The 27,821-nt window shown below is 44.9% G+C and overlaps 1 protein-coding gene across 1 annotated transcript in view; it reads left to right on the top strand.

The window, feature by feature from the left end:
• DOCK5 (dedicator of cytokinesis 5) overlaps positions 1-27,821 on the top strand; it is a 206,866-nt gene that overhangs the window by 114,141 nt on the left and 64,904 nt on the right. Inside the window, exons 14-26 of the mRNA XM_044225113.1 lie at positions 877-1,001; positions 3,224-3,322; positions 4,847-4,919; positions 7,035-7,138; positions 8,110-8,293; positions 14,640-14,737; positions 14,972-15,061; positions 16,782-16,882; positions 18,665-18,799; positions 23,747-23,858; positions 24,570-24,640; positions 25,186-25,292; positions 27,346-27,482. Of these exons, the coding sequence (XP_044081048.1) occupies positions 877-1,001; positions 3,224-3,322; positions 4,847-4,919; positions 7,035-7,138; positions 8,110-8,293; positions 14,640-14,737; positions 14,972-15,061; positions 16,782-16,882; positions 18,665-18,799; positions 23,747-23,858; positions 24,570-24,640; positions 25,186-25,292; positions 27,346-27,482 (1,436 nt within the window). The remainder of the gene's footprint in view (positions 1-876; positions 1,002-3,223; positions 3,323-4,846; positions 4,920-7,034; positions 7,139-8,109; positions 8,294-14,639; positions 14,738-14,971; positions 15,062-16,781; positions 16,883-18,664; positions 18,800-23,746; positions 23,859-24,569; positions 24,641-25,185; positions 25,293-27,345; positions 27,483-27,821) is intronic.

The raw sequence follows: 27,821 nt of genomic DNA, 5'->3' as shown, positions 1-27,821 counted from the left end.
CGTAAAGTTTACCTATAAGACATGTTGAACAGTGCCTAGCACAGAGGAAATACCCAATAAATGTTAGCTTCTGTTATTTTCAGATGTGTTAGAATACCACCCTCCGGGGCGCCTGGGTGGCTCAGTGGGTTAAGCCGCTGCCTTCGGCTCAGGTCATGATCTCAGGGTCCTGGGATCGAGTCCCACATCGGGCTCTGTGCTCAGCAGGGGGCCTGCTACCCTCTCTCTCTCTGCCTGCCTCTCCGTCTACTTGTGATCTCTCTCTGTCAAATAAATAAATAAAATCTTTAAAAAAAAAAAAAAAAAAGAATACCACCCTCCAAGGCATACTAAAAAAAAAAAAATCTGCCGCTGTAACCTAATAAAATACATTGTGTACTTATTATTAGAAAACAGTTATTAATAAATAGAACAAAGTGTTACTGTTGAAAAGAGTTTGTTTTAAACACTACATTTTAGGGCTACTTTGGTGTATATGGAAAGATAGGGTGAGGGAAGCTGAAGACGACATTACATACAGTACATACATCTGCTCTGTGAATAGCTCCCTGTAAAGTCACCTTTTGTTGTTGTTAAGATTTTATTTATTTATCTGAGAGAGAGAGAGAGAGTGAGTGAAAGAGAGAGTTCAGTTGGTAGGGGGAGGGCCAGAGGAAGAAGCAGGCTCCCCACGGAGCAGGGAGCCTGATGTGGGCCTCGATCCCAGGACCCCGAGATCATGACCTGAACCCAAGGCAGACGCCTAACTGACTTAGCCACCCAGGCGTCCCAAGTCAGAGCATTTCATATTTTTTGTACATGTTATATCTTATTACATCCTGAAAATTCAAAATGACTCTCTGAGTACTGCTCACGGGACGGGTTGTTTTTTTGCAGGCGACGTGCGGAATGATATTTACGTCACCCTAATCCACGGGGAGTTTGACAAAGGGAAAAAGAAGACGCCGAAGAACGTGGAGGTGACCATGTCTGTGTACGATGAGGAGGGCAAGCTCTTGGAGGTAGGTGGGATCACCCAGAAGTCCTGCTGCCATCACACACTTCTTTCCAACAGGGGACTTTGGTCTGAGGTGACTTGCTCTCCATGTTAGGGTGCGTTTGCTTTCTTCGTAAGGAAAAGGGATGAAACCTATTAAACTTGTGATCAGCAATTACTGAGTTTACTAAGGAACCCCTTTAGACTCTTATTTTCAAAATTTAAAAATTTTTTAAAAGATTTTATTTATTTATTTGACAGAGAGAGCACAAGCAGGGAGAGTAGCAGAGGGAGAGGGAGAAGCAGGCTTCCTGATTAGCAGGGAGCCTGATGTGGGGTTCAATCCCAGGAACCCTGGATCATGACCAGAGCCAAAGGCAGCCGCTTAACCGACTATAGACTCTTATTTTCATTATTTTCCCTGTTCTAAGAAGTATTTCCAGCCGCTAGTGATTTCATGTCTATGCTTCTGATCCAGAAGTTCTGTATCATTTGCAAGTTTTTTGGCCAGTTTCAAGCCTGGTAGGGCTTGTGGGGCTGGGGTGGAGTGGGTAGCCTGGGTGCCCAGAAGGCACTGCGCGTACCGAGCCAGAGAACCAGAGGAGACACAGCCTGTAGAGAGCTGTTAAACTGGTAGAGCTCTTGGGTCACATCAACTCCCCCCGGTCTTTAGGTTTTGTTTTAGTAATCAGGAAACTGCAACCCAAAAGGGGTAAGCTCTTTTCTCACAGAAATACAGAAGGTCTTGGAGGAGATAAGACTAGATCCAGGTATCCTGGTGTTCAGTCAGGAGTTCCTCCACCCGTGGCAGCCTTCGTCCAGACAGAGAAGTAGTGGTTGTTGATTCTGAAATCACGGAGGGTCTTGTTGTCTCAGCTGAGATCTAGCTCCCCCCGTATGAGCCGTAGTTACCACTAGATACCTTCTGTGGCACTGAAGACCCAAGCTCTCTGAGTACCTGCTCACCAGAGTCTGTGAGGGCATGGCAGAGGGCGCACCCCCTTCCTTCCCCATTGGCATGATCACCTTTGAAGGCAACAGGGGACTGAGTGAAGTCATAGGCCGTGTTGGGGGGGGCAAACGATGTGGTGGGCCCTGGTAGGTGGGTGACTTCTCCCTGCTACTGATAGAGCCCTTGAGCCCCGTGAATTCAGGGGTGCGTCTTCTCCTGATGGCTCCCATCACAGCTTTGCTAACTAGCTTGGAAGTGCCCCCCTTTGAGGCCTGGTTTTACTGAAGTAAGTGGCTCATTACCAGGAGAAAACACATCCCTGAGTTTTAGTGAATACGCTAGACCTGTACACCAGATCCTTAAAGCAGGGCACAGACGGGACCTCCTACAGCGGTGCGTCTGCACGTGTGCCACGGCTCCCGGTCACCTGCACCGGCCTGCTGCTCCCTGAGAGAGAAAGGAAGAGGAAGGGAGGAGAATGTCTGTCTGCAAATGGAAAAGGGGATGAAATTTACGGCATGGGGGTGTTAGGGTGATGCTGGGTCCCTTAGTGACTACGCAGTTCTGTACTTACTCCCTCAAACAAAGGGGCAGAAACTCATTCTTCCCCCTGCTCTTAGCCTCCAAGTGTGACTGGCTGCTGTGTGCCAGTGTGGGGCACACGCAGGCCGTGTGGAGGGTGGAGGGCTCACGCGTGGTGTGTGGGGTGCTCTTATTTTTCTTGATGAAGTTATTCCCTTTTAGTATTTACTCCCAAAAGACAAAAACCCTAACTCCGAGGGATACATGCACCCCTGTGTTTACAGCAGTGTTATCTACAACAGCCCAGTGTCCATCAGCTGATGAGTGGTTAAAGAAGATGGGTATATACATGCAATGGGTTATTACCCAGCCATCAAAAGAATGAAATCTTGCCATTTGCAACAATCTGGGCAGAGCTAAAGAGTATTATGCTAAGCGAAATAAGTTACTCAGACAAAGACAAATATTATATGAGTTCACACATGTGTGGAATTTAAGAAACAAACGAACAAAGGGGAAGAAAACAGAGACAAACCAAGAAACCGATTCTTAATCACAGAAAGCAGATGGCCACCAGACAAGGTGGATGGGGGGATGGGTGCAATAGGGGATGGCTGCAGAGCACAGCCACGATGAGAGCTGAGTAATGTATAGAACGGTCAAATCTCTGTATTAAGCACTGGAAACTAATACAACACTATATGTCCACTCTACTGGAATTAAAATAAAAAGCAGTCAAAAAATCATCTCTTAATTTTTCTTTCCGTCCAAAGAAAGCAATTCATCCTGGTGCTGGATACGAAGGCATCTCAGAGTACAAATCAGTAGTCTATTACCAAGTCAAGCAGCCCTGTTGGTATGAGACTGTCAAGGTGAGCGGCGCCATTTGTGATCTCCTTCATACGTCAAACCTCATGTGGATTCCTTTCTTCTTTTCTACCCACAAATCATTCCTTCTTTATCCTGTCGTTACAGTGGGTTGGTGCGGTGTCCTATAAGAAATGAACTGATGCAATTCTGCATGAGAGTATTTATCTTTAACTCAGTTCTTAAATAACATTCTCATTGATAAATGTGTACAAATTTGACTAGAGACGCTGATAGTCGTAATGATGTAATAGGCTGCTGTGACCATCCAAAACCAAATGGAAATTTTCACACTCGGCGAGCAGTTGCCTAACGTTTTTTCCTTCCTGGTCTCTGACCAAGTTTTCTGGGCCTCTTTTCAATTTAAATATGTGTATCACAAATTCCCAGGTGCTTTTTATTTTTTTTTTTAAAGATTTTTATTTATTTATTTATTTGACAGAGAGAAATCACAAGTAGGCAGAGAGGCAGGCAGAGAGAGAGGGGGAAAGCAGGCTCCCTGCTGAGCAGAGAGCCCGACGCGGGACTGGATCCCAGGACTCTGAGATCATGACCTGAGCCGAAGGCAGCGGCTTAACCCACTGAGCCACCCAGGCGCCCCCCCAGATGCTTTTTAGATAAGCCATGCCCTGTGAATCGCTCAGTACCCTGTGGCTGAAACAGTGTTGTAATGCCCTTTCTGATTAGGTAATGAAGGCTCAAAAATGTCTGGTGACTTTTCCAAGATCCTGTAACAGCTTAGTGTCCAAACCTAAATTGGAGCCCACTTCTGAATCCCAGATTGTCATAGTCAAATTGGATTGTCAGAGTCTTATGAGCTCTCCCTAGAAAACTCAAAAAAAAAAAAAAAGTGCTAATATCTCAATGCAGAAGTGATTATTTTCCACAACTTTGTATGCTTCATATGTTTTGGAATGTGGTGTTTTTAACAGATGTATATTGTGCTTTTTAAAACTACTTATCTCAAGGCATTAAGGGTTCTTTGGAAATGGGTTTCTAGGTACTTGGGTAATATTCCATTATATGATCGTGCTATAATTTATTTAACTATTTGCCACAAATTCTCTGCCCTTTTCATTGCCATGAACTTCTGTTTTTCTTGTCCCCTCTATATAATAAACAGAAAGCTTCCTTGTCCCCAATATTCTGTCTTTTCTTTCTGGGTATGGACCTCCGTTATTACCATATCAATAAACATACAATACACCTTGCAGTCTGGAAGCTCCTGCGTAGATAGACCCCACGGTCCTGGTCTTTCTCCTCTGAAATCTTTCCTCTTTCATGCTTGAGAAAGTACTAAAAACTTGTAATATCTCCATCCTCAGAATCCCTGACAAATGGCAAAGATAATTTCTCTTGAGATTCTTTAGGTTTTGGAAATAACTCTGTTTTGAAAGGAACTTTACTCTCAATCTCACTGTGTAGAAATAAGTGCTTTAATAAGATACTGAACATGAACCAGCTCTGTCAGATGAGCTAAGTGCAACGTGCTGTGGAAATAACAAACTAAGTTTCTTATCACTGTGCAGGTTTCCATTGCTATAGAGGAGGTTACTCGCTGCCATATACGATTTACCTTCCGGCACAGGTCATCTCAGGAATGTAAGTACTAGAAGGTCGGCAACGTACTCTTGCTTGTCAGTACTTTCATGGGTCTGGAAAGCAAAATACTTGGAAACTAGGTCCTTCACATCATTACTTCAGGATTCATGTGGTGCTAAGGAAAATCAGAAAGACAAAGACCATATGCTGTCACTCATATGTGGAATTTAAGGAACAAAACCGGTGAACATAGGGGAAGGGAAGGATAAATAAAATAAGATAAAAACAGAGAGGAAGGCAGACCATAAGAGACTCCTAACTCTAGGGAACAAATTGAGGGTTGCCGGAGGAGTGTGGGGGAATGGGCTACCTGGGTGATGGGCATTAAGGAGGCATGTGATGTGATGAGCACTGGGGGTTATATGCGACCAGTGAATCACTAAACTCTGTGCCTGAAATTAATAATAAATTTATGTTAACTAACTTGAATTTCAATAAAAAAAAACACAAAACTTTTTTAACAAGGATTTCCCCAAAATGGGTTCCGTGAATGTTAAGGTTCTATATGATGTTAAACAGTGCCCTGTAAGGGTTTCACAGGCTAGGACACGGGTAGTGCTCTGAAGTCTAAGAAGATGAGCAGGGGAAAAGGCAACTAAGGTCAGAGCAGTGTGGTCGGTGCACGGCAGCAAAGAGCTGTAAGGGACCATGTAGCACAGCGTCCAACCCTGTCATCCATGCGTGATCTCGACATCCTAACTGAGACTTGCTGGTGTAGAAGGAACCGAGGGCAGCCCAGGGAGGAGGGGTGGTGGTGAAATGTGTTCGAAACCCACAAGGTGAATGCAGTAGGGCTGAAGTGGGAGCAGTGGGAGCAGTCATAATGTGAGGTTGAACCCCACGAAATTGCCATTTGGGGAGGTCAGCATCAAATAGGCAAATATCAGCAGTTTCCTCTGGTTCTACAGAAATAGCATTTATCAGGCCCTTAGTTTGGATGAGACACTAAATGAATCTCTACTTATACACTGTGTACTGTCCATAGTCTCCTGATAAGATACATAATGCTTTTATCCACATTTATACGAAAAGGAAACTGAGCCCAGAGAAATGAGAGCCTTGCCTGGGGTCATGGAGCTGGGGAGTGACAGAGCCCAGATGGACACTTCAGCGGTCTGAATCCAGGCAGACTAGAGCCACATCGTGAATGATGAAGGTTAATTTGAATGAGGTTATGGAGGAGCTCTTAAAAGATGTTATGGGTGCTCGTGGTGGTGGTTGTGGTTTGGTGTATGTATATAACAGCTTTAGTCATAATATCCCCACATGGAATATAGCCTAATGGCCACCAACAGGACAGTGGATAAATAAATTGTAATGTAATCCTGTAGTGGTTTACTCCTCAGCTGATCTAGGGGCACGTGAGGCACAGCTGACCTCAGAGCTGTGCGTGTGATGAGAGCAGGCCATAGGTTGCCCCCGTTATCGACACCCAGTTGGGGGACAGTGAGCTCAAAAGCCAACACCTAAAGATCCAGAGGAAGGTGCTCTGCTTCCTGGGGGAGGCCGGACCCTCCTGGCACCTAGGGTACTCTGTTGGAAGGAAGAGGCGGCATAATAAACCTGGGAATATAATGAATACTTCGCTGAGTCTGCCTTAAAGCAGCAGAAATGTATCTCCTGAAGGTGTTTGGTTGACTGATTACATGTGCTTTTGGAAATCTCTCTCTGCAGTGTGGAGACAGACTGCTTGGAAAGATCCTCTAGAAACACAGAGGAGACTTGAATGGAACTAGGTTAGGAACAGAACGGAGGGAGAGGAAAGGCAGAGGTTTCGAAGGTCTTCAGTACCTGGAGTTGACACGGTGGGGGGAAGGCAGTGTCAACGTCCACATTTCTGATTTGGGTGAGGGAGTAGTTGCTGGTCTCACTTATTTGCAAATGTACGAAGAAGAACATAACACGAAGGTACTAGAAGATTTCAGCATGGGGAATATTTCCTTTGAGGGGCCTGTGGCGAGCACAGTGCACGTGGCTTGTTGTAGCTTGCTGAATGGTGTTGATGAGAGGGTGACCCAGTCGCACAGCCTGGAGCAAAATGAGAAATTATCTGTTACAGCCAGAGCTTCCTGCTGCCCTTCCGCACCGCTGAGACCCATATTTCTGTCTTTTCAGCCAGAGACAAATCGGAGCGGGCCTTTGGTGTGGCCTTCGTGAAACTGATGAACCCGGACGGTACCACTCTGCAGGATGGGAGGCATGATCTGGTGGTTTATAAGGTGCTACTCAACAGAACGAGGCTCCAAAAATGACTTGGGAAATATTTACTCCTTCCGAAATGGGTTCTTGAGGCTCCAGTCAGAATTACGTGGATAAACATCAGACACTTCTTTGGAGCCATGAGTGTTGGCCCCTTAAGTCTAGAAAGCCAGAGGGCTCCAGCTGCAGGGTATCCCATCCCCTTTGTATGAGGAGTGAGTGGTATAAATGTCGGGGCCTCTGAAGAACATCTCCGTCGCCTGCAGCGGAGTTCTGTGGCAGTGGGTGGTCGAGGGCTGCCCCCTTGCCTCTCCTCTGCATCGTCCTGCATGGGACAGAGACAGTTGCACTGTTGGGCCTGGTGGGGGGTGTGGTGGGTGTGGTAGGATGTGGTTTTCATATCGCCCAGAGCCGGGCACCATTTCTCTGCTTAGAGGCCCTTGCTTCCTTCCCCAGCTGTTCGGTCCTCACTCTTTAACTGCTATGAAATTATCTTCTGAGATTTTTTGAGTGCAAAGTAAGACCCAGGAAGGTCTCGTTTATCTAACGATATCACAGAACCGGCAGCTTTTTTGAGCTGCATCTACTTGGTGTGGGTCTTCCGTTTAACAGCTCCTGATGTTTTGGAAGGTGTGGCAAGCTGTTCCCTCCCAATGAATCCAGTCATCCCCTCAACCCAATAGCTGCATCATTCTGACCATTTATAGGTTCAAGAAAATGAAATCGAACCTCGGTCCTTCATATTTACTTATTTATTTATTTCAGAGATCTAGGATGTTCTCAGTTAGTAGTTCACAACTTTTTCCATTTTTATTCGGTGTTGAAATTATTCTGGGCTCCAGCCCTGGAGAAGTATCACAGTGTCTTAGAGTTGGAAGGAACATAAGTGTAATTTGATAAAACCGTATTTCACTCCCTGGATCATGCGTTCATGATAGAATCTACTGTTATTTGCCCATCATTTGGTGTCCCTCACCCACTTCCTTTTCAGGGTGACAACAAGAAAATGGAAGACGCTAAATTCTATCTGACCTTACCGGGAACCAAGGTCGAGATGGAAGAAAAAGAGCTCCAAGCATCCAAAACCCTGGCCAACTTTACCCCGAGCAAGGACAGCACAAAAGACAGCTTTCAGATCGCCACCCTCATTTGCTCCACAAAACTCACCCAGAATGGTAGGTGACCCCACACTGGATTTTCTCTTTGGCGCACCTGGGCTCTTTTGTTGGACCCAGTGGGGCTGGGCCACATGGGTGTCTTTCGAGGCCAGATGCTGAGCACTTTGGATTCTACTCCCTGCCCTTCATGTGATATTTTGGGTGCCACTGTTCGCCAAGCTCACGCTCAGTCTGAGATTATCTTGCCTATCTTCCAAATAGGATGAAAAGTAGTTTGTCTTGCTTAAGATCATACAACCTGTAAATGTAATTCATGAACAGAGGCTGAAAAATTTTTTGTGTCTTATGTTTCCTTCCTTCACGGCAGCAAAGAGTTCTGATAATGTGCTCTGTAATAAAATATGAAACAACAGATGTTGGTAATTAGGGGGAGGGTACTGATAGAGAAAAAGAACTTGTCTCTTGCCCAAACAGGTGTGGTCAAGAGCAGGAAGGGTTTCCTGTTAGAATTCCATCTGCCCCCTCCACCCCGAGCCTCCTCTTTCCCCTTTTTTCTCAAGCAGTTGAGGGCTTTTCAAAAAGTCAGCTGAATAGTTCAGATGGGCCTCGCTTTGTTCCTTATTAAAATCTCTGGTATCAATTTTAACTTCTCTTCTGTATATATAATGGCATTTGATATCCAATAATGGCTTTTCATTCAGTTAACTTACGGGTAAGGGGTCCTGCTGAACATAGTGAGCCAAGAATAAGGAACTCTGGGAACTTGCCTTAGAAATCCTATAGCCCCTATGATGGATAGAGAATTAGTCACTTTGGCCTTTTAGGAGATTTGGGTGAGGAACACGGCTGGGACTGTGCCTTACGGAAGTGCTAAGGGATAGACAAAACAGTTTAGACAGAAGAGGTACACTCAGGGATCAGATGTTGGTTGATCTTTAAAAGGGGTCAGTATTGTTTGTTTTGATGAATCATGGTTGGCTAGAGAACACGGATAGTATTTCAACTTGGACAGGGGGCCAGACTCAACAGAGTGAAGTACAGAGCTGATACATAGGCGAAAAGTACAAACACACTCACTAAGAATTAAGCCAGAAACAAGGCCAAGCTGTGGAGACAGTGAAAAGTTTCATGGTTGCAAAGGCCTGAGAGGGAGGAGGACGGATGAGTAGACAGAGCACAGGGGATTTCTAGGGCAGCAAAGCTACACTACCCGGAACCACGATGGATCCGTGGATACACGTCATTACGCATTTGTCAAAAGCTACAGAATGAGCTACACAGAATAAACCCTAACATAAACTGTGGACTTCAGTTCACAAATGCTATTAATATTAGGTCGCCAGTTCCAAGATGTACGACACTAATACAAGATGTTAATAGTAGGGGAGCTGGGTGCACGGGGAGCGTATGGGTGAACTCTCTGTACTTCGTGCTTCATTTTTCAGTAAACCTAAAACTGCTCCCAGAAAAATAAAGTCTATTAAGAGAAAAACAAAAATATAGCCAGAAAACATTCTGAGCTTCATAGACAACATGACGAACTCTATCAGTGACCTAATCCTTCTTAGGGAAAAAGCCAATGTAAGAAGAAACTGCGGGTACCGGGTTAAATGACACAGTAGTGACAGAAGATGACTTAGAAGGTGTATCAAAGGTTTTGAATATTTTCAGACCCTTTGAGCCACTTACCTCACCCCTAGAAATGAAACATAAGTAAACAATGAAAGACGAGCACAGAGATTCATGTATGAAGATGTCTCCGTATTACTCATAATAGGGGAATAGCAGAAATAATCCAAATGTCCAATAATTGGGGACATGATCATGTAATTAAATGACATATGTGCAGCTGCCAAATATCTGTCAAGATGTAATCAAAGACGTGAAAACTTGAGCCCTAGCGGGGTGTAATCCTAATTTGTCTAGGTACATGTTGACAATTTGGAGCCAATTTCCTGGGTTCAGATCCCAGCCCTGCCCCTAGCTGTTGCATCTCAGGCAAGCCACATGTCTTCTTTGTGACTCAGTGTCCTCCTCATCTTTAAAATGGGACTGATACTAGAGTATACTTAAAGAATGAAGTAAATTAAGTAGAAGCAAAACGTGTGTCTCGCCCATTGTAAACTGTGTGAATATTAGCCTCCACGACCACCACCATCATCATCACCATCAACGTTGTCATATTTACACAGGAAAACACTAAAGGGAAAGATGCTGGAAGTTGGGACAGCGTTTATTTTCTGTGCTCTTTCTGTTACTTTCTAATCCTCTAACTCTGAAATGTTAAAATGGTGTTTTTGTAAATATGGCAGCAGGCAATACAAAGACTTAATGTGCTTTGGGGACTTTTAAGGGATAGTGAAGAAAGATGGCATTTATCCAATAGATTATCCTTTCCAGAGATTAGACTTAAAGCAAATGACCAAAGTAGCTAAAATTAACTTAAAATGAAAAGCAGAAGGAATGTCCATGACACATAACCATATGGTTAAATTGTTTCTTATCTCCAGTCAGACATACAGGAAGTGTATGGGCAGGTGGCAGTAGTCAGACACTTGATTTGCCGATATCTGCATTGCTCATCTTTTAGATGTTCTAAATCCGTGCTGTCCCCTGTGGTGGAGGGCATGTGGAGCTTGTGAAATTTAGTGTCGGAGGGGAGTATGGTTGCTCTAGTCTTCGTTTCAGGGGGTTCCATGGTTTCCTGCTGCTGGTGGCTTTCGTGTTGGTTAGACAAACAGCGTTGCCGTCATCCCAGAAAGTTCCATTAGGTGGAACTGCTCTCTCCTTTGTTGTCCACCCCATTCCTAGTGGTTAGGTCTCAAAAAAAAAAAAAAAAAAAAAAACCTCAACATAAAAACCAGACCAAACCAAACCAAAGTCATACAATAACCTACCCCAAAGAAGGTTGAAAGAGGCAAATTCATGGGAACCAGGGAGAAGAGATGTGATATCCTCAGGCCAGGGTGGGGTGGAAGGGAGGACAGATGTGCAAAAAGTGGAGGAAACAGCAGGACATCCTGAGCATCAGAGGGCACAGGGCATTCTGAGGGACAAATAATGATAATAAGGATTGTGGGTGGTTCATGTATTTGATTTCTTCTAATTGGATGGAAGTTATAAGGAACCACTTTAATGTGTTCTGAGAAAGAGGAAGCTGAAGAACAGTAAGAAACCCTCCACTCTGAGAGGGCACTTCCTGATGAGGAGGGTGGTGGTTCTTTCACAGAGACCATGACCAAGGACATTTCTCCTTAGCCTTACAAAGGACTATTCAGATTCTAAAGGTTAAAAGCCACAGGCCATTGTTGCAAACAGAACTTGAAGACTCTTCATTTATAAATTTTTTTCAAAACTAGATCAGGCCCGATTTACATGGGACCATTTGTGACTGGGCCCGTGTGGAGATTGAGAATAGATTTGAGGCTCCAACAAAGGGAGAAGGGAGTTCAGGTCCTTGCAGTTGTGGGGCCTGGTGCCACACGATTCCCAGAGTCCTCTTATTTTACCCTTCAAACCCTAACACACGAAGATGCGGGCATTGCCATTATTCTCCTGTTTCGATCGAAAGTTGAATTAAAGTTCCAGAATATTTTGTCTTAAGTTCATAAGTAGTGGGCATGGATCTGAAAATAGATATTTTGTAACCCCAAAACTTAACGGTTTTTCGTTATTTTTCTTTTTTAAGTGTTGTGGTCTCTAATCTTTTGCCCAAAGTGGTCACTAGCCTAAATTTGGGTATTGTCATATCAGACTATCCCGAATTCTTAAATACTTTGGGGAAGGACGTCAATTGAGAGGACTTTGGATAACATTTGTATGAAATTCCATTCTAGATTTATTGCCCAGAGAAACTGCTGTACCTGGAAACCAGGGGATGCCTGGGAATGTTCATGGCAGAGTTGTTTGTGATAAATAGAAAAAACTGCGAACAACTCCAGTGTTTATCAGCCGTGGAATGGACAAACACAGTGTGGTGCATCCACCCAAGAGGAGAGATACTGGGTAGAAACTGACAGGAATTAACTAGAGCCACTTGCCTTGACCTGCATGGGTCTCAGGAGCACAGGAAGTCTGGGGACTTTGCTCTAATGGGGCCTCCGCTTTTCTAGCCCCAGGACCTTATGATTCACCAGATGCCAGCTCTGTTCTTGACACGGCCGGTGATGTGGCATGCAAATATTTCTAGGGCGTAAACCTCTGGGCTGATAGAAGGGTTGTTTAAAGCTGCCAAGCGACTCTTCACTCTGGTGAAGTATCTAAATCCTTTTCCTCAGGCAGCAACTAGTGGAGGGAAGTAACAAATGGAGCTGTACCATTGACTTGCCTCTGTGGAAGTAGGAGATGGGAAGTGGACAAGCCCAGTACACGGTCTATTACTAAGTGCTAACTGAACAAATGAGTAAATCCAAGAACTGTGTCGGGCACACTGCCTGTTCCCTCAGGGCTGCCGGTTCCCTTTCCACCCAAATATTTATTCTGCAGCAAACATGGCATCTGGCGCCGTGGCGTATCACAATGAGTGCAGCATGGCTCCTGCCCTCAAGTGGCTCAAGTCTGTGGGAAGAGCCAAAGAAATACCAAGTGTGTCTTTATTATTCGCTATGTTTGTCTATGTATATGCATATGTATATGTAGGAAAGAGTACAAATACCGCAGAATGTTTTGAGGTGGGTCTTAAACATAAGTACGAGCTTATCAGATACATAGTGTTGAATAATATCTGGTCATTTCAGACAAAGGGAAGACCATATGGAAAGACCTGGATCTGTCAGAGCGTACCACAGTCTGGGGAGTAGTGATCTGATCTGTCTGGTTGCTGAGGGGTAACAAAATGGTGGGCGATGGCCTGTCAGGAAGGCCATGGGTGGGGCCTCACCCCCTTCTATGAGTGGTGTCGTGACTTTATTCTGTTGACAGAAAGGAGTCTCTAGGCACTGGATTTTGGAGGTTTCCCGGGGACTAAAGCTAATAAAACAAGCCAATAAAGCAAACACTCATGAAGCAAATGGGCTATTCTAATGAACAGTGTATGTTTTTAATGACTTCTGTATATTATACAAGTCCATTGATTAAGAAGCACGTGTGCTACTTAGACTAGATGATGCTCTGTAAATTGGAATAGTAGCTTAATGTACCACACAAAATGGCAAAATGGTAACAGCCCAGATGCCTGTTACATTTCACTGTGACACTTTCAACATTGATTAAAAGTATAAGTGGCTTAAAGATCCATAATTCTACACTTTAAATCCAAATACACCTCAAGATTTCTGTCACAGTCTTACCCCAAGGACCGTGAATCTGTTCCTCCTTCCTTTGAAATAGCAGTCTGTCGGATTTGCTTGTCTGTTTCTTTGAAGAACTCTCGGAAGGCGGTGTGATAGAGTAGCAAGGACATGGTTTTTTGGGAATCCGATAAATCTATAATTAAATCCCATTCATAGCACTCTCTGGCCATTATGTGACCTAAGGCAAGTTATTTAATTTTATAAAGGCCTCAGTTTCATCAACTGAAAAATGCAAGAAATGCCATCTCTACACTGTGGATGCAGTGTTTAAATGGATTAGTGTGGGGCAGTTGGGTTGCTCAGTTGTTAAGCATCCAGCTCTTGGTTTCGGCTCAGGGTCGAGATGGAGCCCCGTGGCAGACTCTGTGTTCAGTGTGGAGTCTGCTTGAGATTCTGTCTTCCTTTCCCTCTGCTCATACTGTCTCTCTCTCCCTTTCTGTCTCTCTCACTCTCTCTCTCTAAAATAAGTGAAAAGATCTTTTAAGAAATAAATGTATCAGTGTATGTATAGAAGTTCCCTTCCCTTTTTATCCACTGAGATACACATAGTGACAAGGGGTGAATTAAGCAGTGCAGCAAACTGAAGATATGAAGTTTCCTTAAGAGTGTTTTTAGGATGCCTGTGTGGCTCAGTCAGTTAAGCATCTGATCCTTGGTTTTGGCTCAGGTCATGATCTCGGGTTGGGGGATCGAGTTCCAAGTCAAGCTCTGTACTCACTGTGGAGTCTGCTTCTCCCTCTGCCCCTCCCCACTCCAGCTCATTCTCACTTGCTGTCTCTTAAATAAATAAATAAAATCTTTTTTTAAAAAAATGTTTCCAACTTTTCCTCTATATGGCTATGATGTAATCATTTCAGAAATATGACTTCCATTCAGGAATTCAATTTTATGTTCTCATGTATTAGTGGTTAATTTTTTTCTCTGAAGACTGAAGGACTGCAAGGTTTTTTCTCGTCTAGATAGGAGACATAAATTTAAAAAAAACACAAGGAATTATCCATTATTAAAAACAGTTATCTTTTCTAGAGAGTTCTGTAGTTATATCCTGAAATAGTGTGCATTACTTCTTCTAATCAATGTCTGATTTTATGGTTTGTGGTCATTCTTCCTAGTTGACCTGTTGGGCTTGTTAAATTGGCGTTCCAACTCCCAGAACATTAAACACAACTTAAAGAAGTTAATGGAGGTAGATGGAGGCGAGATTGTTAAGGTATGTTTATGTATTCGTGGTTAGAAACGCAGTCACGGTATCATTAGTTCTATATTACAAATTAAATCAGTGGTCAGAAATACAAAATTTGTTATCTACATTGGAAAGCAGAAGTGCCAGTTTTTAAGAAACGCTATTTTTAAACTCATTCTATTGCAACCTAATTTCTCTGAATTTTTGCAGTGTGGAGCTGAACTGAAAGCATGAAATAACCTCTCTCTTTTTTATGTTCAGTTTTTGCAAGATACACTAGATGCACTTTTTAACATAATGATGGAGATGTCAGATAATGAAACCTATGACTTCCTCGTGTTTGATGCACTGGTAAGCATTTAAACACATTAATTTATTCTCACAACTGTGTAGTGTTCAGTATTTCGCTGTTGTAAATGACTGTGGTGATTATCCTTTCTGCACAAATACTTGGATACATCTCTCTGTTTCTGGAAGTTAAAAGAAACAACTGACTTATGGGGTGCCTGGGTGGCTCAGTGGGATAAGCCTCTGACTTTGGCTCAGATCATGATCTCAGGGTCCTGGGAGGAGCCCCACACTGGGCTCTCTGCTCAGCAGGGAACGTGCTTCCCTCCCCCTCTCTGCCTGCCTCTCTGCCTACTTGTGATCTGTCTGTCAAATAAGTAAAGAAAAATTCTTAAAAAAAAAAAAGAAACAACTGACTTATGTTTAAAGACTTTATTGTTCTGTTACGTGATATGCTTTCTTTCTCATTAGGGTAAATGAGGTATTATGTTACATTAGAAATCAGGAATCACTTTAACTTTAAAATTGCCTAGTTATAAACCAGGAGATACCGTTAATGAGGGTGATTGTGGCTCTGTTGTGTGCACTTGTATGTTCATACAAGGGACACTGAATTCACACAGTGGAAACAAGTATCGGTCTCATTCTGTACAACATATAGCCCCTTCCAAAAACTGAAATCCAGACGGGGAGAGATGATATTCGAGTCTTGGAATGCGGGTCGCCTGGGTGGCTCAGTTGGTTTCTGCCTTCAGCTCAGGTCATGATCCCAGGGTCCTGCAATCTAGCCCCATGTCAGGTTCCTTGCTCAGCGGGGAACCTTTTTCTCCCCCTCCTCTGCCGCTCCCTCTGCTTGTGCTCTCTCACTCTAGGTCAAATAAACAAATAAATTCTTAAAAAACAAAAAGAATCTTGGAAGGCTGCAAATTGTGGTGGAGTGAGTGGAGAAAGCAGACACATCCAAACCAAGCACGTTTTCTCGTTGTTGGGGTTAAAATTCTGTGCAGAATTTACCTGGATGTTGCAGCAAAGGAATGTCGGCTCTTTCACCAGTTTAGAGAAATTAATACATTCAAGAAGTGGTCTAGGCATTAAGGGTACAAAATAAAGAGAGGAAATGCTCCCGCTGAGATTCACCTGGCCAGAGTAATGGAAAAGAATGGTTCTGGGTTCTGTGGGATGGGGTCTGCAGATTCTCCTGGGATAAAGCAGCTGGCAGTGGGTATATGCAGTCACTCCAGGGGTCCTCCTTCTGCATTCTTTGTCATCGGTAGGTGCCACGTGGTGGTTTTTTATTATGTGCCTCATAGGGATACCATTCCCAGAAAAAGGGGAAATTGAGAGACAAAAGTCTGATCAAGTTGAGTTACTGGGGGCACTCCTGCTGCAATCGGAAGAGTGTGGTCACGAAATAATTCATCAGCTGCATCCTTGGGTTCGAGTTTTCTTTTGTCTTTCTTCTGCCTCTCCCATCTTCGTCCCTGACTCATCTTGCTTGTGCACTGGCCTCTCTTGGAGACAGTGAGCTCCCTGAGGCCAGGGGCCGGCTCTTAGATTCTCCATAGCATTTAGCCCAGTGCCTGACACATCATAGTTTCTCTGTTGAATGTTAAATAAAAAGAAACTCTGTGACTTTACTTCAGCTCTGGAATAGTAAAGTGGGAATGCTGCAGAAGTGGTCGAGGAAGAAAAGCGGGTACCAAGATACCAACATCCGGCCTGTTAACAGAATCAAAGCCTGGGGTCATACAGTGCTGCTATCGATGTTTTTCACCTTTGGCAGGTGTTTATTATCTCACTGATTGGAGACATCAAGTTCCAGCATTTTAATCCTGTCCTTGAAACCTACATCTACAAGCACTTCAGTGCCACTCTGGCTTACGTGTAAGTGTGATTCAAGGGGACTGCCTGCTGCTGGGCTATTGGGTTTATACTCTCGGGGATGGGTTGTTAAGAAATGCAAGGGACATAAGCTGAGTAAGGGTGCCCCTAAGTGCAGAAGTTTGTTGTAAGCTCTTGGGGGGAGAAAGAACACCAGCTAAGTGGTCCACCACTGGGAAGGGCATTCAAGTAAGTCAATCCCTGCCTTCTGGGTTGCTCCCGAAGAGTTAAGGCTCTCTGTCTTTAAGAGTCCAGAACACAGAGAGACGAAGCGTTGAAGGCATTGAGAGCACAGTCAAGGACAGAAGATCATACTCGGGATCTTAGGAGAGCTGGGTGTCGGGGATTTGCAGGAAACCCCAAAGGGATCAAACAGTGGGTTAAGCAAGACTAAGTTAAGTAGAAATGAGGGTCATGTCCTCAGCTGTACATCACAGGTGATTTGTAGCATTTATTACCTACAGGATATGAGATGATGTCGTTTTTCTTTCTTTTATATAAAGGAGAGTGGTCTCTGCCTTTTCCATGATCAGGTCATGGAAGCCTCCTTTCTGTCTGGTTTACGAGCTTTTGACTCAGGAAGCAGCTAGCATGCAGCCCACCTCACCATGGCATTGTATGTGGCCTGTTTTCCCCACCCCTGGTGTCCCACCCACTGTGCAGAGCAAGGTGATGAAGAGTGGCAAGAATATAGCAGAGATCGGCAGAGATCTTTGGGTTATTTTAATATATAATTTTTAAAAGTTTTTTAGTAAATGACCTGACTTTTCAGGTCAGGTCATAGAATCCCGTATCTTCTTTCTGAACTAAACAAGGAAGTTCTTGGTTTGATTTGCAAGAGAGGTCCAGCAATGTTACAAGTGTAAGTGACAGAAAAGAGGTGTAACGTAGCATAATCTCCCACGAACACGGTGGACGTGATGCCCGCTGGGCTGGGAGAAGCAGCAGATACGCTCATGACAGGTTTCTTTGCATGCAGTAGCCTCACTTCCCAAACAGGCGGTAGCTGCACGTCGATCTTCATTGTGGATCCAGGTGGATCACTTCCCTGGATCTTCATTCCACAGAGTCGAGTACAGCACTCCAGGAAGTAGCAATCTGGGTTTCTTTACAAGACTGTATCAGTTCGGCATGTGTGCTGTGGATTTTTCTTAATACTAGGAAAACTCAGAGATTCACAGAAAGAAAGGTCAATTTATGAGTGTCCCTCAAAGTGTAAGTTAGCAGACAATTAAGAAAATGCCTAGACTCTGGAAAGACACAGCAATCTGACATCCCAGCCCAGTGTTATCTGTTGGGATGCCCAGAAACCATGGTTGTCATCAGAGTCAGATGGAGCTTCTCTTCTCATCCTGACTATTCTGTGACTCCCAAAGACTTCAGGCAGACTGAAGGGAATTAGACCTCTTTTAAGGTGACTACGTTAGTCATACAGTCCCTTCCTTCCAGGAACGTCTGAGAATGTGTGTATAACATATTGAAGATTAAAATGTCTTCATGGATTGAATCCCTTCAACTTTCATTTTTGATTCTTTTTAAAAATCCTGCTAAGGAAAGAAACCACCCATTATTTCTAAGCTTTAGGGATGCCCCAAACTTAGACTGCGGTGAGGAAACCAAACTGCAAAGGAGTCAGTTTCCCTACTCAGGGCATATTCTAGAAGAGATCATTATAGTTGTGATTTCTGCTTCCCCGGTATGCCAAGTTCCCTTCTCATATAACATACCTCAAACCTCAGAGTACCATTTTGCCCCACTGACATTTTTCTTTCTCACCCTTTTAAGGAAACTCTCCAAGGTACTGAACTTTTATGTGGCGAATGCAGATGACTCCAGCAAGACAGAATTGCTTTTTGCTGCTTTGAAAGCCCTAAAGTACTTGTTTCGATTCATCATCCAATCCAGAGTACTCTACTTGAGGTAATGGTAGCTGCAGTAAGACGTTTATGCTGTCTCTTCTCTTTCACGGATTTTCCCTTAATCCGCGTGCTCTGTGTTCAGCGCTCTGATCACAGTTGGATCACGGAATTGCCAAATTTCAGAACTCCAAGGGTGAACGTGGTGTTAGATTCTGAAGCCCCTGGAGAAGTCTGGTCCAGAGTCCTTTCAAGGCAGCAGAATTTCTAAGGCAGTAATGACAGGAGAACTTAAGGACATAGGTGGCTACTGTACGCAGCTTGATGAAAGCCTTATTTGGTGATGACAGCTCTAGGAGTCAAGGTTCCTATGGCAAGACTGCATTTAGTGCAGCAAGGGACTTCATGATGATGTCAGGTGTACAATTCTAGGATCGTGAGCTCTTGGTGGTGGATGGAGAATGGTGGCCATTGTCACTGGGGAGATGTTTCCTCAAGTGTGTGTTTCTTTGCTGACGTCATGCTCAGCTACTTGATGAAACTAAGCCAAATATAATAATTCCCAGCTTGAATTTCTAAAATAACAGCTCCATCAAAAATAGAGATGGGGCACTTGGGATAGTTAAGCGTCTGACTCTTGGTTTCGGCTCAGGTTGTGATCTCAGGGTCATGAGATCAGCCCTCACTGGGCTCTAGGCTGAATGTGAAGCCTGCTTGAGATTCTCTGTCTCCCTCTCCATCTGCTCCCTGTACCCCCACCTCGCTTGCTGCTCTCTCTCTAAAATAAATAAATCTTTAAAAAGAAAGAGCAGAGACAAAGAATGAGGATGTAACTGTCCTGGGAATGCTCACAACCCCAGTGTTATCTCTACCTTTCAGTAAGAGTTGGATTTCCAAACGGAAAATATATTGCTAAGGCAGGTTTGGAAATAGGACAGAGAGCATGCTAAAATGTTACTAGGAGTAAAACCATAGGTAAGAGGATTTCAAGTCTAGACCTGAGCATTTGTATTGGTTTCAACAATCATAAACAAAATTAAAGGCAAACAGTTAACATTAAAAAGCTTGCAATGTACAATATAGATCAAGATCTTTAATTAGCTTTATTTTTTTAAAAGATTTTATTTATTTATTTGAGAGATTGAGAATGAGAGAGAGAGAGAGAGAGAGCATGAGAAAGGGGAGGGTCAGAGGGAGAAGCAGACTCCCTGCCAAGCAGGGAGCCTGATGTGGGGCTCGATCCCGGTACTCCAGGATCATGACCTGAGCTGAAGGCAGTCACTTAACCAACTGAGCCATCCAGACATCCATTTAATTAGCTTTATTAATGAAAGGCTCTTCCCAATCAACAAAAGAATAATAAACATCCTTAAATAATAGAAAACAAAAACAGATAATGTATAAGAGAAAAATTCAAATGGTAAATTAAATTTCTTAAGAAATATTCAGGGGTGCCTGGGTGGCTCGATGGTTGAGTGTCAGACTCTTGATTTTGGCTTAGGTCATAATCTTGGGGTCCTGGGATCAAGCCTTGCATGGGGCTCTGTGCTCAGTAGGGAGCCTGCTTGGGATTCTATTTCTCCCTCTCTGTCTGTGCCTGCTCCCACTCTCTTTAAAATAAATGAATGAATGAAGGAATGAATGAAAATCTTAAAAAAAATTCATACTATCAAAACACTGTACACGTGTAGTATCTTTTTTCTATACATTTGATAAAGATTAAAAATCTTTATCCTTTGATGAAATTGGACAGAAATAGGTCCTGCATTTTTTTTTAAGATTTTATTTATTTATTTGAACAGAAATCACAAGTAGGCAGAGAGGCCGGCAGAGAGAAAGGAGGAAGCAGGTTCTCTGCTGAGCAGAAAGCCCGACGTGGAACTCGATCCCAGGACTCCGGGATCATGACCTGAGCCGAAGGCAGAGGCTTTAACCCACTGAGCCACCCAGGTGCCCCAGGTCCTGCATTTTAATGCTGATAGGAATATAAATTTTTTAAGGGCATAAATTTGGCACCTTGAATAAAAAGCAAAAACAAAACAAAATCCACCAAAAGCAAAAGAAAATACCATCTTTGTCTGGTAATACCCCATCTAAAAATTTATCTGCTGGAAAATAATCCAGCAGGTGTGAACAAAGTTGAATGGGAAAAGGGTATGTAAATGAGGAAAGACAACTGTGATAGGTTCTTAATAAAACTAAAGCATGAGACATAAGTGCCATCTGACCCCATTTTGAAAATACTGGTTTGGGAACTAAAATTTTAGTTAGGAATAAAACTGTAGATAAGAGCGTTTTAAGCAGGTTTTTATTCTTTCAGCATTTTTGAAGTTTCCACAGTGATTTTTTACATTTTTATGGTTTTTAAAAATGTTTAATGACTTAAAAGTTCAGCTGGGTGAGTGACTGTTCCTCGTTGCCTACCGAAGCAAGAGCAGTGTTCACCATGCAGGGTTTATTTTTTTATTTTTAATTTTTAAAAAGATTTTATTTATTTATGAGAGAGAGAGAGAGAGAGAGAGAGAGAAGGAGCACAAGCAGGGGGAGCAGTCGAGGGAGAGGGAGATGCGGGCTCCCTGCTCGGCAGGGAGCCCGATGTGGGACCTGATCCCAGGACCGTGACCCAAGCCAAAGGCAGGCACTTAACCTTGTGAGCCATCCAGGCGCCCCAAGTCCAGGGTTTATATGCGATCTCTGTAGTCTTGTTCTCTTTTCAGACAGGCTTCTTGAATAGCTAGCTCCTCGTTCTACACTTATGTTGAATTTCCACAAATTCATTTAGGGCTTGTAGTGTCCCACTGAGGGAACATCCCCTTACCTAGATGTTTGCATAGTGAACCCTGATGTCTAGGAATAAAGATCCTTGTAAAACCATAGAAAGGAAATCTTCATTTATGAAATTGAAAAATATATTCTGTTGTTGACTCACTAGCATGTCAGCCTTCACCATGTTGCAGTGTATCTGAACCATCGTTTTCAGTATTGTATAGGAGGAGAACAACAGAAAAGCCAAGATTAGGGTGGTTAAGTAGCCCCTGAAATTAACTAAGGGAGTTGCTGTGTCAAACTCAGTCCCTGAGCTGGTTATCACCACCCCTCCAATCGTTTCTCGTTAAACAAGAGCTTGATTTGAGAAAGCCAGCCTGGAAATCTACATTCTCTGATTGCTTAGATCAGATGGACGTCAGTTTATTGGCCCTGTCCAGGAGCTGCAAATGAAATGTCACCCTACACAGCTTCCCCCCACAACCTCCCTACCCCCACCACTTTGCCCTCCTCAGAGCTTAAATTCCTCTTCTGAGCTCATTTCCTGGCTGGAATTTACCCCCATTCTGGAGACACCTAGGGAGAATTCAAGTTGTAAACTGCCTATGGTAGGTCATTAAGGACTTGGCTTCAGTCTTGAATTAGCCCCACCTTACCCCCTCTTCCCGACCCCCAGCCCTTTCCCTTAAATATTTATTTATTCATTCATTCATTCATTTTAGAGCGAGAGCGTGCATAAGTGGGGGGAGGGACAGAGGGAGAGCTAGAGGGAAAGCAGCAGACACCCCAGGAGTGTAGCTTAACCCCAGGATCCTGAAAGCATGACCTGAACCAAAATCAAAAGTTGGATACTTCACTGACTATGCCACCCAGGAACCCCTGGTGCCCTCTTTTTAAAAGCCCAGCTCAGAGGGTGCCTGGTACTGTTCTGGGTGCTGGGGACCTAGTAGCAGAGGAAACAAGGCTCCAGCTCTGATGGTGCTTCTGGGTTGTGTTGAAGCCAGGAAGGCAAGTAGCAAAGGAAGAAAGGGAAGATAATTTCAGATTAGTAAGGGCTGGCCAGGAAGGCCTTAGGGAGCGGGGAGAGTAGAGGATAATGGTCAGGGAGGAAGGAGGCGTCTCCAGGAGTTGGCATCTGAAATGAGACCAGACAGGAGGAGGCCACCTGTGTAGGTGTCAGGGAGGAGGAGTGAGGGTGTGTGGAGGCTCTGTAGAGCCTGTGTGAGGAATTAGGAGAAGCCAGTGCTTTGGGAGCATGGGGAATGATAGTGAGGGAGTGCGGAGTGGGGAGCAGCAGCAGAGTGACAGGAGAGTAGGACCTGGCAGGTCATCCTAAGGAGTCTGGATTTTACCCAAGTAAAAATCCTGATGCCGGAAGATCCCTATTCTTGACCAGTTGGTGGTACCATTGCCACCCAGTGTAAATGCACTTGGACTACAATTTGGGACTTCCGTGTTTCTGAGAAACGTGCCCAAGACCTCTGATTTCTACTTATGAGAAAGAACCAAATTTCAGTGGCTGGACAGATCCCGAAGACAAACAGAGTACCTTAATCAAAACCAGCGGGAATCCGCGAAGGCAAGGTGTTCTCATGTGCTGTGAGGCGCCGTGCGAGGCCCTGTCGTAGAGCAGGTCAGCACCCAGCGGGCCGCTTCAGTGGAGAGAATGGCATTCCGGAACTTGCAGACCATGTTGGGTTCAGAACAATGTGGGTCCAGTAAGAAGAGAAGAGGAGAACGGGGGAGGAGGGCAGGAATGACACTGGAGGATAGGCTGCGGCAAGAGTGTGGGTTGGGAACATGCGCTGGGGGAGCCCCTGCGTATCAGGTGTTCTGCTAATGAGCTGAGGAGGCTGGGCATGTGCACGGTGCTCACATCTGATCCTTCAGGCAGAGCAGCTTCCTGCTGCTCCCCTTTGCCAGAAATGCCCATACACCGCTAGGAGGGACAACCTCGTTCAGCTTTCAGGGAGTTCTTCCCAACTGGCTGACCATAGCGGACCAAGTGGAGAGCCCTGTGGTGGGACAGTAGCACAGGTTCCTGTGTGCTCTTGTCCAGGTGGTAATATCTTCCCAGCCTACTACTGGGCGTCTCCTGGGCGCACCCTCTGACCTTCCCTTCACGCGGTCTCAAGTGGTGACCAGGGAGGCACGGGCCTCCAGCATTGCTCAGGTGATGGATCTTTTCGGAAATTTCTTTTTTAAGGTGGAAAACCTGACCACTTTTTCTCTTTCTCCTGTTAAGATTTTACGGCCAAAGTGAAGACGGAGATGAGTTTAATAATTCAATCCGCCAGCTCTTTCTTGCTTTCAATATGCTCATGGACAGGCCCTTGGAGGAAGCCGTCAAGATAAAGGTCAGCAGGGTATCAGCGTGGGCGTCCCTTTTCTTGCTGTCTCTGAGCGTGTTCTGTGACAACATAGAACTGGACGCGGTGGGAGAGAAGCAAAGTGAATCAGATTCGTGGAAGGCCTCTGAATTTTAGTATGACTTACCGAAAGCAAAGGGAGAAACCCGTGTCTTAACTTTTATGTCCTTTTGTATTCTCAAATGGCAATTTGCCCCAGACAAACTGTCCTTTTAGACATCCTGTGATGTCTGTGAATTCAGCCAGTTGATCCCAGTGTCACAGGCAACAGGTTTTTATCCTAAGTTCCCCCATTCTTCCCAGAAGCCCAGAGTCGCCCTCATGTTCATCATTACCGATTTTTTCATGGAAAATATGCCATCTCTGGGGATTCAGATCTGTACTTCATTACTTATTCTTTGTTCTTGATGGCCACCTGGTGAGGGAGATGTCAAGATCTTAACGACCTCCTTAGATAGACGAATTCCAAACAAACAGAACCTGTTGGTAATGAAGAAAAAGAAAAGCCGTGCCATCTGACCTTTCAGGAAAACAGTTTAGGCATCACCTTTAGCAACACTGATGAGCTCTCCTCTCTAGTGCGAGAGCGTCTGTGTCCAGTTCCCTACATGGATGCAAGCCTTTTCCTGGGATTAAGTAACACATTCTGTGTTTGTCCTGCTTGGCAACTGAATTTGCCTTTCTGTGCTTTTCTGACAGGGAGCAGCTCTGAAATACCTTCCTAGCATCATTAACGACGTCAAACTTGTGTTTGATCCCGTGGAGCTCAGGTAAACAGCAAAGCGAGTTCGTGGACTTTTACAAAGAAGCTGCCCCTGCCTGGGGCCTGGGCTGCTGCACATTCTGTTAGTCTTCCAACCCCAAGAGACACAAAGCCTGCCCCTGAGCTAGGTTTGCCCTTTTCGCTGGAGAATGGATGCACAGACAGGAAATTAACTCCAGAAGAACATACATAATGATCTGCTTCCAGCCCTCTACGCAAGCCCCCGGGCCGGGCAAAGAGGCAGTGAGCGACAGAGGGTGGAGTTAGCCAGGAAAGGGTCCTCCTGCAGGGGAGGAGCGTTCAGGCGGGTCCGCAGAGCGGGGATGGACATGACTGTGCTTCGCCCGAGTTCAAACAGAGGCAGCTCTGAGGCTGAGAGCTAACAGCACGCATGGAGCACAGTCTTCACCTCGAGGGGCAGACTCTCAGGCTGCCTGGGGGAGATTTCCAGGGAAAACTCTCCATGCCCGGATCTCGGAGTCGAGGGGAGCTGCGTAATGGTCCCTTCAGTGGGACAGAAAGAAAATAACTAACCTCTGGGATCTCTTGCAGCGTGCTCTTCTGCAAGTTCATTCAGAGCATCCCTGACAACCAGTTAGTTCGCCAGAAACTGAACTGCATGACCAAGATAGTGGAGAGCAATCTTTTCCAGCAGTCGGGTACGTCCTCACCAAAAACTACCACTTGCCGAAATTCCAGTCTTGGCGGCTTCTCCAGCCAGAACTTGCTTGCTTTTTTAAAAAAATGTCAATAATGACCTTGCCGGTAGCTGGTTGGGACTTAGGGATCTCCCGAGAAACGGGTTTTAAGGAGCAGACAGAGTCAGTTTAGTATTTCCAAGAGGATCCAAGACTTTTTTTTTTTTTTTAAATGAGGACAATCCAGTCTTTCAGTAATTAGAGAACTTTGTCCTCCAAATGGCACACCTCAGCAGGCAAACAGGAAAGATGGTTCTTTTCAACAAATATGTCTTCTTCGACCTGTATTTGTTGCATAACCTGAAAAGCCAGGGAAGAGCTGTGCAGGGCTGTGCTATCCTCCCGTCCTCCCTGCCCCTCCCCCGCCCCCGCTCAGGATAGCAGATGTGTGTATCTTTTCTTAACTTCCATGCTCGGTCATATCACATGAAGCACTGAAAATGGGCCACAGTGGTCGTATTTACACCACAGAAATTGGCAAATGCTCTAAGTCACAGGTTTTGGAGGGGCCTTGGGGCTTTATGGGGGAGCGGAGGGCGTGGAGGAGAGAAAACTCTAACATGGATGAAGTGCTCTTCGTTTTGTGACTAGGGACAAGCCATGTCTAAATCACTGTGCTCTTGTCCCCAAGCTGATATGGGAAAGAGGTCTGATAGTCTGGTCTTTCCCCAATAAACCCAAGACTTGCCAGAGAGGGGCTGCTCTGGGAAGTTGTTTTGGATCTACCAGAGGGTGAGGGGCTTCCAGAGGGTGACCCCATGTTGCATGTCTTGCCTGGAAGGTCACCAGGCACCAACAAGACTCCTCAGAAATAGGGAAAGGTGAGCGGGTTGTTGGTGCTAGGCCTCCTGGCCTTGCCCCGGACTGGTAATGTAACTTTGGACACACCAGGAACCTTTTCTAAGTCTTAGCCTCCATTTCCACGGAAGGGAAGATTTGAACTGGATCACATCAGTCGCCTCTTTTGGCTCTGAAATTTTCTGACCCTTTGAATTTTTGCTTAGAAATTCCAACTGTTACAAGGACACTGTTGGAGGTATGTACAAAGCTAGTGAATGGTCTTAAGTAGAAAACTTAATATTACTAGACATCTTTTTTTTTTTTAAAGATTTTATGTATTTATTTGACAGTGAGAAATCACAAGTAGATGGAGAGGCAGGCAGAGAGAGAGAGGGAAGCAGGCTCCCTGCTGAGCAGAGAGCCCGATGCGGGACTCGATCCCAGGACGCTGAGATCATGACCTGAGCCGAAGGCAGCGGCTTAACCCACTGAGCCACCCAGGCGCCCCTATTACTAGACATCTTTATACGCTATGATATATCTGCCTCTAAGCATGCAGAAAGGATACGGGAGATGATAAAAATGGGCTGTTTGAGCACAAAAGCTCGCAGACACTGTGTGTTCCAATTAGAGGAAGTATTCTCACTGTTAACAGTCATTTCCGTTAGCGTCCAGAACATCTGGCCTCATCGTAATAATGTCTTCTAATATAGAGGATCCCAGAAGGAGGACATCATAGAAAGATAAGCCCTTATTTTGTGAAGCTCATATGCCTGCCAGAACATCAGAATGTCCTTGAAACACATCACAATGTCCTAGGAAGGCTCACTCGGTATTCATACAAATTTTAGAGTCCATTCTCTCCATTCGGTGGAAGTTTTCAAATATTTTTTACAACTGTGACTTGCTTAATTTATTCCTTTTGTAGGACTTTGCCTCTGGCCGTCAGGTTGGCTTTTTTTTTTTTTTTTTTTTTTTTTTAAGTTAAAGACATTGTTGAATACTTGAAACATTTTTGTTTATGTGCCTGTGATGGGTGTAATTTTCTGAGCTTTTAAAATCAAGTAACAGGGCTGAAGTTCCATGTCTAGGCTGCTGTGCTCCCACTGGGTGGAGCTCAGAGGTCAGCTGTGGTATCAGGCAGAGGGAGAGTTGCAGGCAGAAGCGGGGCACCTGGGGGCCAGTGGGGGACTGGGTGCTGCAGCTGGTGAGCTGGGTGCACTTTCTCCCGCAGAGTGCAGAGATGTGCTGCTGCCGCTGCTGATAGACCAGCTCAGTGGCCAGTTAGATGACAACTCCAGCAAGCCCGACCATGAGGCCAGCTCGCAGCTTCTGAGCAACATCCTGGAAGTGCTGGACAGGAAGGATGTGGTGAGTTGAATCGTCACCCCATGCAGACCACAGGTCTGCAAATGATGTGTTTTCTCATCTCGCATCTTCTTCCTTACCTCCCATTCTCTCCACAGGTCTGCACACAGGTCCCTCTGCCTCGGGCAAGAATGACTTCAGGGCCTTCCTTGTCTCAGGGCTTGGCCCCAGCGGTTTAGAACCTGGGTCCTGGGGGGGCTGGTTTCGAGCTGATCAGAGAGGATTCTGCTTGCCAGAGCCTGCTCTGCAAATCTAGGTCCAGGAGAGGTCCGCGGCCTGCTAGCACCTGCGGTGGGCTGCTTTTCCTGGCTCATCCACGGTGGAGATCCCTGAGGGGGCTTT

Source organism: Neovison vison, chromosome 11 (assembly GCF_020171115.1).
Source record: "Neovison vison isolate M4711 chromosome 11, ASM_NN_V1, whole genome shotgun sequence".
Taxonomy (NCBI): domain Eukaryota; kingdom Metazoa; phylum Chordata; class Mammalia; order Carnivora; family Mustelidae; genus Neogale; species Neogale vison.
Note: the sequence above shows the minus strand (reverse complement) of the source record. Positions and strands in the feature narration are given on the sequence as shown.